Source organism: Lolium perenne, chromosome 4 (genome assembly GCF_019359855.2).
Source record: "Lolium perenne isolate Kyuss_39 chromosome 4, Kyuss_2.0, whole genome shotgun sequence".
NCBI lineage: Eukaryota > Viridiplantae > Streptophyta > Magnoliopsida > Poales > Poaceae > Lolium > Lolium perenne.
Window position 1 is genome coordinate 178,754,243 of NC_067247.2, and position 11,835 is coordinate 178,766,077.

The 11,835-nt window shown below is 45.9% G+C and overlaps 1 protein-coding gene across 1 annotated transcript; it reads right to left on the bottom strand.

Annotated features, from left to right (window-relative positions):
- Nucleotides 1-242: 242 nt before the first annotated feature.
- On the bottom strand, nucleotides 243-4,196 carry LOC127347390 (putative disease resistance protein RGA4). Its single transcript, XM_051373580.1, has 4 exons — nucleotides 3,807-4,196; nucleotides 2,063-3,021; nucleotides 496-2,008; nucleotides 243-329 (listed from the first exon to the last, which is right to left on the bottom strand). The coding sequence occupies exons 1-4, from the start codon at nucleotides 4,194-4,196 to the stop codon at nucleotides 243-245; spliced, it is 2,949 nt and encodes a 982-aa protein (XP_051229540.1).
- Nucleotides 4,197-11,835: the final 7,639 nt, after the last annotated feature.

Consider the following 11,835-nt stretch of genomic DNA (forward strand, 5'->3'; position numbering starts at 1 on the left):
TAAATATCATAACACTTGTATTATTTTTGAATATATGTGATGATTTATATTTAATATGAACACGTCAAAATTAAAACAGAGGTAACTAACCCATATTCATGACAATTATGTTGAAAACAGTCAGAATTTGCTAATTCGTATCAAATCACTATTTATACAACTTCTTCAGCCTTCGGGGTCATTTTAGACATTTCATCCTTCATACCAGCAACAACAACGTTAAAAAGCTCTACCGCCAAACATTAAATTTCTGCTTCCAACAGCTGCTTCTCACAGCTGATTTTCCACAGCTCAACAGCTACAGAAGCTGCAGTCCAAACAAACAGACCCTTGGAAAAAGGCAAAAATAAATGACACCTTGCTGGACAATGCTTTCAGCGTCTTCCAATGTTTGTATACCGTGATGCATGTTTTATTGCGTATCGTCATCAGATAGTTCGTGGCCTAATAACAAATGGATTAACAAATATGGTGTTAGTAACAGATTGAAATTACCCATGCAACGGTGTACAAGTCCAGAATGGGAAAGACGGCATCAAATGGAAATACGGTGTTACCTTCTGGAAATATAATTTTTTGCTTGGGAATATCCTCAATCTTTTGCCAATTTGGATGTCCAGCTGTTTCACAAGTCCTCATAAACTCATCACTGCACCACTTGAGCGTAAACTCCTCAAGAGACTGGGGCAGAATTGGAAGCGAGCAAATATTCAAACATTCGCAGATCATCAGAGCCTTGAGCGAAGTGAGGTGGTCCATATTGCCGGGTAAAGCGTTCCAGCTGCAGTTCCAAACTGTGAGCGAACAAAGTTGAGTGAAAGCCTCAAATACAGGACCAGGTCCCAGTTGACTCCAGCCATGGAGCTGAAGCCGATGCAGGTCCTTCGGGCCGCCATTCTGCTTACCCACCATCCAGTTTGGGTACGTCAAACCACGGTAGTTATAGATGTACAGTGATTCAAGCCACATGGGAGGACAAAGGCCCTCGAATACCTCTGCTTCAGCTTTTAGATTACGGCGCCTTGCACCAACACCCCAACCAAGTGAGAGATGTGTGAGTCGTTCTTTTGCAGCTAGATTGGCTTCGAGAGCTTCAATCTTGCTCTTAACATTTTCAAGATGCCGGATCTCCAAGCTGCCGCCAAGCTTGTTTAGGTCCCTCAGCTGTTTTATCGTATATCCTTGTATATTCCACACAGTGAAGTTTGGTATGGTTTGGAGTGAGATCAGCCTGCCTATGTAAGGAAAGTCCAGAACTATCGAGCAGAATACATGCCGCAAATTGATAAGTTCAGCAGAGGGAAATACCATTTTTTTGCACTGGCCAAAATCTAGCAACTGCATATGGTAAAGCTTGGTTAGAGTGTCTGGTAAAGTTACCCTGCATGACATGTTTGTCCGTAAAGCAAGATAGCGTAGATGCTTTAACTGATTAATAGATTCTGGGACTGATAACATATCAGGTTCCTTGATTAATGCATCATCTTCCCGATTCAAAGCTATAGCTAGTACCCGCAATTTCCGCAGCCTTTTGAATATGCTTTCAGTTACCTTTTTCTCAACTGTTGTACCAGCTCGAACAGTATAAATGATGAGAGTGCGTAAATTTTCCAATTTACAAATCTTCTCAGTAATCAACTCTCCGTCATAATTCTGAACAAAAAGATGGCGAACATCTTGAGGAACATCTCCTATCCCGCCATCTCTTTTCTGGCCTTTTCCCCTCCAGAGTTCTCTCTGGATCGAGACATTTTCAATTCGAAAGCAATCACTTCCAGCAACAATTTCTGCTAAATCATGCAGCAGATCATGAACTAAATAGTAGTCCTTGTCATTGTAGAAGTCTTTGCCTCCTGGTTGCAGGAATGAGGTTGACACTAGTTCATCAAAGTATCCACGGCAAACATCTTCCATTTCCTCCCCTTCATTAGTACTTCTTATAAATCCTTCTGCCACCCACAAGTTAACTAACTCATCGCGTATCAAATGATGTCTTCTGGGAAAAATGCTACAATAAGCAAAACATCGCCTAGCCTGCTCATCAAGATGCTGGTAGCTCCACCACAGAGTTCCCATGGTACCATCCACAAGCTTCCCGTTTTTAACTGTTGTCCAAAACTCAGCAGTAGGTCTCCTACCTAGCCGTCCTCCCACTATTCTCGCCGCTAGAGGTGACAACCTCAGCTTTTTCGCAATGTCAGCACCAATCGCTGCAAGTCTTCCTCGAACATGATCATCCACAATTGTGCCTTCTAGAGCATAATGCATTAACATATGAACGAAGACATTGTCATCCAGGTCAGATATGGCAACACAACTTGGTTTTGTAGCACCCATGACTAATAATGCATCTTCAGTTCGACTAGTCACCAGGATCTTGCTTCCTGCCTCTCCAGCCTTCAGCGGAGAAAGTAACTGCCGCAGGTCCTCCTGCTTCCTCTCATCCCTAATATTACACCAGACATCATCTAGTACCAAGAGAAACCGTTTTCCTTGCAGTTTCTCCTCCAGCTTACCATGTAGAGTGTTAAGATTATTGAGTTGAGGGCACGAATTACCTGTAGCCGCCTCAAATATTTCTTTGAAAATGGCACCAACGCTAAAACTCTGAGAAACATGAACCCACATAACAAGATTGAAATGGCTGTACATTTTCTCTCGGCTATCCTTTTTCTCACGGGCGCAAACTAACTGTGCAAGGGTTGATTTCCCAGACCCACCAATGCCGTGAATGCCAACTACAGAATAACATAGACCATTATTGGAGTTTGGTTCACCCTCACCTTCCTTCTCGTGAAGCATTGCTATGATCCTGTCACAATCTTTATCACGGCCAAATACTATTGGTGGAGGTGCCGCAGTAGTGACTGCACATCCTGAATTGGCAGGAGCAGCTTGGCTTCCATTACAATCACCTAGGGTCAACATGTTCAGATGTTCTACAAATTTGTAAGCATTGTTTATAATGTCTTCTATCTTCTCTAGGCTAACTTTCAAATCCTTTTTTGGAATAGTAGTCTCCTGTAGAACAAAATAGAAGGTGTAGATATCAACGATCAATGGGATCTTTATAGGGACTATCTCCAAGAATAAAAAAAAAGGCTAGGCTCTAACCAAACAATAACCAGGAAATCAAAGGTATCTAACACTACCTTGGCAAACTTTGTCTACAAAATGTTAAGTAGTGGTATATAGCTCTGTTCACTATGCGTCTATGCCCCTGCACATATTGATGATGTATTGGCGATGTCAAAAAAAAAAAATTTGATGATGTATTTGCTCATTATATATGAACTAATTAGGTGAATATCATGTTTTTTTTACTGCAGATGTATGATCTTATAGAGGTCAAACTTAGTTATATGTCTCACAATAACGATTGATTTAATTACAAACAAGCAATACATATTGAACCCTCCAAAATTCCTATGGATTACTTTCATATACTACAATCCTACAGGATTTCTAACAAGAGGATAGATTTCTAACAACTATTCTATGCACTCAATCTCTATAGAAATTTCCTATGGCTTTTCTATGTTGCCATCAAACAAATAGCTGTACCAATTCCATAGGTTTTTTTCCCATAGGATCCAAGGGGTAGGTCATAGCAATCCTCTATTTTTCCTATTCCTCCATTTTTCCTATCCTATGAATCAAACAAGCCCTAAAGGCGAAAATCAGTAGTGTAAGCATCTGATGAAACATGATATATTGACATGTTAGTCCTATGGACTACATATATGTACGACACCAATGTTTGAGAGTCTGGGAGAAATCGAAACACATGGAGGCAAGGGAGGCACCTTATTTCTTCGGGGGGAGCCTTTAGGCAGGAGTTTCTTCACCCAACCTCCCATAGGTACAGAGACGCTGCCGTCTGACTTGAACTTGTCATCTCTGACCTTCTTCTCGAGACAGTGATACTCAAAATCATCCAGGATATCTTCGGCTTCATAGAAAGCAGACTTAAGATCCTCAAACAGCTGCACCATACGAATTCTTTCGGGGATCTTCTCAAATACTTCCATCACCCGCTCAAGCAGTACAACTTTTGGCCCAAGTTGCCGCAGCTTCTCGGACGTGTCAAAATTGAGATAGTTGGAGCATTTCTTGAAAAGCTCAGAGATGATGGGCGATATGACCCACCCTACGGCTTTGATGCCTATTCCTAGCACAGTCACTGGATCCGCCATTAGAAGCTGATTTTTCTGGAGGTTAGGGCTTAACCTATTGGGAGTACCAACCGGATGTGTAAGGAGAGCTTTTTTGGGATGACTAAATAGTCAATAGCGTTTGTCCTAGCAGTAAATGGCCTCAGATCAAGACCTCCTTGCACTTGCCATCTCTATGCAGAAGTCATCCCTAGCCGGCGAGCTGCTCTTTCAGAAGAATAATATATCCTGTGCTTCACCACCATGAACGCACCTAATATACTACTCAATCGATTCCCTGCACTACCCTGTGTCCCTATATTCTTCAGTTGACCAACTTTGTACACCCATTCAGATTTGTAAACATAGAATAATACATTTTTCATGTTACAAATTTAAATATCTAATACTTCTTTATGTATATTGCGGTGAAAGTTTTACTGCAACGACCATAATACTCCAAAGTATGAAAACAATCAGATATGCGTCATACACTCATAATACGCTGTTGGGCTGTCTTCTTGTTCTCTGTTGTGGGCCATTTGGTCCAGCCCAGTCCTGACCTATATAAGGTGCTTCTATCTCTGTAACCCTAAGTAGAGAGAGTTCCTCCCTGCAGCCTCCTTCCACCTCAGGTTAGGCCCTCACCTCTGTCTACATGGTATCAAAGCAAGGGGCAGTGTTGTGGATATACTTCATAGGTATACCATCGACATGGTCCGATTCCGGCAAGCCCGGGTGGCCCACAGATGGTGGTGATGGCTTATGGCCCACCGGGCAGCCCAGTTGCTGTTGATCCTAAAGGATGAAGTCCAGCCCAGGATAGGGAAGCCGGATCCCAACCGACCATCGAAGGAAGTCGGATCCGTGAAGGTCCATGTGCAACTCGGATCCATGGAGGCCCATGTGGAACCCGGATCCATGGAGCCCCAGGAGTAACCCGGATCCATGGTGGCCCATGTGGAACCCGGATCCAGTACGACGTAGGGAGGAAGGCAGATCCTTGACGTACACGGCAAGACCTTGTACCGTAGTTAGGCGACCTGTAATCCGGCTAGGACTCTCCATGTAAACCCTAGATCCGTGCGCCTTTATAAGCCGGATCCTGGGAGCCTTAGAGGCACGTTGACAACCACAACTCATTGTAACAACGCGAAAGCGCCCAGATAATTCCAGACAAGCAGCAGTAGGCCCTGTCATCGTGCAGGTGTTCCGAAGCTGGGTAACTCGCGTACCACCGTCCCGTGTGCACTCCGCCCTATGGCCCCTACTTCTTCTCCCCCTCGTGAGGATCCCTCCTCCGGGGTACCGTCGATTAGGCAACGACAGTTGGCGCCCACCGTGGGGCCAGCGGCGTCTGGAGGCCGGAACCGGGAGGGTTCCGCTATGGGAAGCTACGACGACACGATCGCGGTGGGGCGTGTTCTTTACGCCAGAAACTTTCCGATCGTCCCTCCGGACGAGTGCTGGATTCCGGCTAAGACTGCTCCCGTCAAGCTCTCCATCGTCCCAATAGGCGGCATCCACATCTTCATCGGCGAGACTGTCGATTCCGACGGAAACGCACTGGTAAGTAATGTAGCTACGACCGCCGCCGAGCAGGACGCAGCTGCAAAGATCCGATCCGAGTCGCTGGAGCTTTCCACGGAAGAATCCACCTTAGACCTGGAAATTTCAAATTCTGGTTTTGGTAGCTGGATCCGTGCCTACGTTTTTGGTAGTCGGATCCGCACCTATATTTTTGGTTGCCGGATCCGCGCCTACGTTTTTGGTAGTCGGATCCGCACCTATATTTTTGGTTGCCGGATCCGCGCCTACGTTTTTGGTAGTCGGATCCGCACCTATATTTTTGGTTGCCGGATCCGCGCCTACGTTTTTGGTAGTCGGATCCGCACCTATATTTTGGTAGCCGGATCCATACCTATTTTTTGGTAGTCGGATCCGCACCTATATTTTTGTAGCCGGATCCATACCAAAATTTTGGTAGGTGGATCCGCACCTAAATTTTTGGAGGTCGGATCCACACCTAAATTTTGGTAGGTGGATCCGCACCGACAGGACCACTGCGACAATCAATCTCGCACCGGCTCGACGGAACGCCGAAAAAAAAAACCGCCACGACCGACGTTGACTCCGCTCCAAACAGCTAAGTCCCTATTTATATTTAATATTTTAAAATTTTATGATCATGAGATTAAGATTGGTTCACTCATATCCTGAGTCTTTTACCGCTTTCACTGTTGGTCATATCTTTCCCACGATTTGCCTCGCGCTCGTGAAAAACTTTGTACTGTTTTTGCCGCTTAAGGCTCCAGTACGCTGCAAAAATTCTGCTTTCGGGCGTTAGCTTGAGTTTTCTGGCCTACACGTTTTCTGTTGTTTATATGTGGATTCCTTAGTAGTGACATTTCGGTACTTAAAACCGGCCTCTGTTTCTGAGGTTCTTGATTGTTTCGCTATTAAGCGCTATCGCCTCAGCAGATGTTCTGTGTTTAAAGTTTGCCGTCTCGCGAAAAGTCAAGCATATAAACCAGAAGAACGGATAAACCAGCACTTGCTTAAAACATATAAATTACATTAACTGTTCAAGATAGTCGAGTTTTTTTCGCCTTGACAGTTTTATGTTGTTCAACTGCTGCATAGTTTCAGCTTCAAAACATTTGTTCAAAGGCCGTTTTTGTTCCGCCTTACATTTGTTCGTTGAACGTGATCAAAGAAACAATTTAATACAAATATGTCTTTTTGTGTTTATATATCAGGTACATGATGCTTGGACCTTCAACGGTCCTCGAGCTAAGGTGTTTTCAAGCAGACCTAGCAATCGCAAGAAGCCCAGGGGAAGCTAGCCGGATCCATATGAGATAAGGTTAGGCGGATCCGTAGCATGCACAGCTGGAAAAGCAACTTGAGTCTTGATTCCGCTATGCTTAGCCGGAACCAACCCTCGGGGGCTGCGATTTTGATCTTAAGTGAAAAGTGTGTTTCCTTTCGAGTATTAGTGCTGGAAATTTCCGCCTAGATGCTTGGGATTTACACTATTCCTTGGTCACATATAAAGATAAAGCTACTCTAAGAGCTCCAAGCCGGATTTTCAAGTAAATTCACCTTGGCGCTCGGGGGCTACATCGATGAAGTTCTCTTTGGAGCAACTAACCGAAAAGTTTCCACCTTGACGCTTGGGGGCTAAGTTTCTGAGCATCGAGTCTCCTTGGAGCATGCCGACTCAACGCTCGGGGGCTACATACATATGATTATGTCAAGAAAAATTTCAAAGATGGCGAAAATCTGGCTAACTAGTCGGATCCGCACCTAATTTTTGATAGCCGGATCCGCACCTAATTTTTGGTAGCCGGATCCGCACCTATATATTTGGTAGCCGGATCCGCAACTATTTTTTGGTAGCCGGATCCGCACCTAATTTTTGGTAGTCGGATCCGCACCTCAGTTTTTGGTAGCCGGATCCGCACCTAATTTTTGGTAGTCGGATCCGTACCTCAGTTTTTTGGTAGCCGGATCCGCACCTAATTTTTGGTAGTCGGATCCGCACCTCAGTTTTTGGTAGCCGGATCCGCACCTAATTTTTGGTAGCCGGATCCGCACCTAATTTTTGGTAGTCGGATCCGTACCTCAGTTTTTTGGTAGCCGGATCCGCACCTAATTTTTGGTAGTCGGATCCGCACCTCAGTTTTTGGTAGCCGGATCCGCACCTAATTTTTGGTAGTCGGATCCGTACCTCAATTTTTGGTAGCCGGATCCGCACCTAATTTTTTGGTTGTCGGATCCGCACCTATATTTTGGGTAGTCGGATCCACACCTATATTTTGGCTAGTCAGATCCGAACCTACATTTGGCTAGTCGGATCCATACCGAAAATTACGTTGGATGGTGTCTCCGAAGAATCTGACCATTGGATCATGAAGTTTCCGACCAATACTTGGTTGGAGATATGAAGTTTGGAGTCCTTCAATATTCTCTATTATTCATTCCAACCAAAGGATGAAGATACATGCGCAAGCTGAGCTGGATGGAAGAACGGTGAATCTTGGAGAACTCCGGGGGCTACTGTTGTGGATATACTTCATAGGTATACCATCGACATGGTCCGATTCCGGCAAGCCCGGGTGGCCCACAGATGGTGGTGATGGCTTATGGCCCACCGGGCAGCCCAGTTGCTGTTGATCCTAAAGAATGAAGTCCAGCCCAGGATAGGGAAGCCGGATCCCAACCGACCATCGGAGGAAGTCGGATCCGTGAAGGTCCATGTGCAACTCGGATCCATGGAGGCCCATGTGGAACCCGGATCCATGGAGGCCCAGGAGTAACCCGGATCCATGGAGGCCCATGTGGAACCCGGATCCAGTACGACGTAGGGAGGAAGGCAGATCCTTGACGTACACGGCAAGACCTTGTACCGTAGTTAGGCGACCTGTAATCCGGCTAGGACTCTCCATGTAAACCCTAGATCCGTGCGCCTTTATAAGCCGGATCCTGGGAGCCTTAGAGGCACGTTGACAACCACAACTCATTGTAACAACGCGAAAGCGCCCAGATAATTCCAGACAAGCAGCAGTAGGCCCTGTCATCGTGCAGGTGTTCCGAAGCTGGGTAACTCGCGTACCACCGTCCCGTGTGCACTCCGCCCTATGGCCCCTACTTCTTCTCCCCCTCGTGAGGATCCCTCCTCCGGGGTACCGTCGATTAGGCAACGACAGGCAGTGAGGGCAACGACGGGAAGGACCGCCGATCTGGAAGCCTAGTCTGCTGTGGCAGCTAGGAGGACGAGGAAGAGGAAGGGAGTAGGCTGCTGCGGTGGCTGCGAGGAAGAGGAAGGGAGCAGGCTGCTGCGGCGGCAAGGAGGGGAAGACAGTGACAAGTAAGGAGACGAAGAGGCATCCTGCGGTTAAGTCCTTTGGTGGTTCTGAGAGGTTAGTTTGGTGTCAAGCATGGGGACAACAGGGATTTGGCCAAGGCTCTGGAGAAGCTGGCAGAACTTATCACTACCAAAGGAGACGGAGGAGGATCTGCTGGAGGGGGAGCAATCGTTCCCCATACCAACATCGGTCAGAAACTTGAGCTTCCAGCGAACGAAATCAAGTTGGAAGGAGTGGCCAACTATCTCCGGTGGTCAAGGAGGGCGCTGTTGATTTTGAACTCGAAAGGGCTAGATGAACGTGTGAGTGGTGAAGCTGCAGAACCAGCAGACAAGACCAGTCCGGAATGGAAACAGTGGAATGCCATAAATTCTCTGATTGTGGCATGGTTGCTTAACTCTTTGGTTCCTAACATTGCTGCTTCTGTAGAGGCACTCACAAAAGCTTCAGAGGTATGGGGCACCCTATCAAATCTTTATTCTGGAAAGGGGAACATTATGTTGATTGCTGAGATTGAGGATAAAGTGCATGACTTGCAACAAGGAAACAAAACTGTGATGGCATATGTGGCTAAGTTGCAACATCTTTGGGGAGATTTAGATCATGTTGATCCTCTGGAACTTGCCCCTGGGGAATGTGTGAGTGTTGCTGCAAGATGGATTGAACGTCGGCGAGTCATGAAGTTCTTGAAGGGTCTTAATCAAGATTTTGAGGAGAGAAGGGCTGCTTTACTGCATCAAACCACTACCCCTTCTCTCAAAGAAGCCATTGCAGCTATGTCCAGAGAGGAAGTGCGTCTGAATATGACAAAGAGAAGCAATTATGTCCCTCATCCAACCTTCTACACTACCGAGAGACAAGAGATGAGAGACTGCTATACTTGTGGGCATAAGGGACAGTTGAAGCATCAGTGTACCTCCTTTGCTACACCCAGTAGGGGGAGAGGAGGATACACACATGGCAGAGGAAGCTACAGAGGAAGAGGTGATGGCAGAGGTAGTGGACAACCATATGGACATCAGTATGGAAGAGGTGGTGGACAGCACTATGACAGAAGTGGTGGACATCCATATGGACATCAGTATGGCAGGGGTGGAGGACAACAGCACGCTATATCACCCAAGGCACATATGGAAGAAGCTTCAGAGTCAACTACGAGTACCTCTCAGGGACAATCAAAGGAAGAAGGACAAAATGAAGCAACCTTTGGGAACTTTGCTCACTATGTCTACAAAGATGAAGGTAATATTGATAGAGTTTCTATAGCCACTCATAATGCTAATTCATATTGGATACTTGATTCTGGAGCATCCAAACATGTTACTGGAAATATTAGTGAGTTTGACTCTTATACTCAGTATCCTCCCACACATAGAGGCACTATCCAAACAACAGATGGCACAACACAATCTATAAAAGGGGAGGGGTCGGTGCAATGTACACCCAACATAAACTTGTCATCAATTCTACATGTTCCTGCTTTTCCAGTAAATCTGCTATCTCTAAGTGCCCTGATTGATCAGCAGGACTACTGTATAATAGTTGATAGATATATGTGTTTAATTCAGGAAAGGGAGAGCAGCAAGAAGATTGGGACTGCAACCAGGCATAGAGGTCTTTGGCACATAGATCGTGACAAGATGTGGCATGATGCTAGTTCTGTGCTTGCTGTGATTGTTGGCGGAAAGGAGAGTTGCGGTGACCCAGCATACCACTGCATGTTGTAGTATACAAGTCGTTGATATGATCTTTGTGAAGGGACTTCTTCACAAATTGCCATATCCCTCAGAGTGGTACAACAGAAACATTGCAGGTCATAACACTCCACATATTATTACAAACATAGTCTTAACAAGTTGGTATTCTCACAGGTCCTATGAGAACACCCTAAGATACTACTTAAGTACGATTACAACTTATAACCATATATAAAAGAGAGCTCAACAACTTATTTAGGTAAGTTCTACGTTGCTCGGCTCTATGATGCTAGGGTTTATCACTACTCCTCCACCTCCGTGTCATCGGGTCCGTAGACTATCCCATAGTCTACTCCTTCCACTCCGCCGGTAAGATCGGGTTCCTCGTAGACCAGCTCATAACTTCCTTCTGGTGCTCCATCGTTGATGGCCTCCACTTCCGGATCACAGTCTAGCAAGGGTGTCGAAAGAAAGTGAGTACAGAGGTACTCAGCAAGTTCTAAAAGAGTAAAAGGTGTTTGATGCACTAACTATGACCATTGATCAGGAAATCGCAGGTCAATGCATGTTTTGCAATCATTTCTTCAAAAGGTTGCTTTTATTATGAAAACTATGCCCGTCAGTCTTCACAGGTTGACCAGAACTTCATGGAGTTCCTTTCCTGTCGCGTTCACAGTTCCCTTCCCGGAACAAGGAGTGACAGCCACAATTTGATACACTCTGCAGAGGTGCATTACTTTTCCCACAAGAGATCCCACCCTTTTTTCCATCCGCAGGGACTTGCCCCTGTTCACACTTCCTTTGGTGTGAGGCCAGGTATAAAGATCCAAGCCCACACCGCCTTCTCCGCGACTGCAAACCCACCCTTTTGTCCGACCCTACACCCCCAGTAGACTTCTTCCGATAATACGGCTTTACTCACGGTGTACTCCGGACAATCCATCATAGACCGTAGAGCTATCATCACTAATGGATGGGGATTTAAAAGGCTATCCCAACCTACGGCAGTGCCTCCAACACCCCGCAGCTCTACCAGTCCGTTGGCGTGCAGAAGGGAAAAGATACGACTGGCTTCACTAGAGCCATTATAGATCTCATGGTTAACGCGGTTTG

Excerpts from the sequence above, each read along its gene's own strand:
- LOC127347390 (XM_051373580.1), bottom strand. The coding sequence starts at position 4,196 with ATGGCGGATCCAGTGACTGTGCTAGGAATAGGCATCAAAGCCGTAGGG. Across the intron at positions 3,022-3,806 it reads GCTCCCCCCGAAGAAATAAG|GAGACTACTATTCCAAAAAA; the intron begins GTGCCTCCCTTG and ends TTTGTTCTACAG. Across the intron at positions 2,009-2,062 it reads GGTACCATGGGAACTCTGTG|CATTTTTCCCAGAAGACATC; the intron begins GTGGAGCTACCA and ends TGCTTATTGTAG.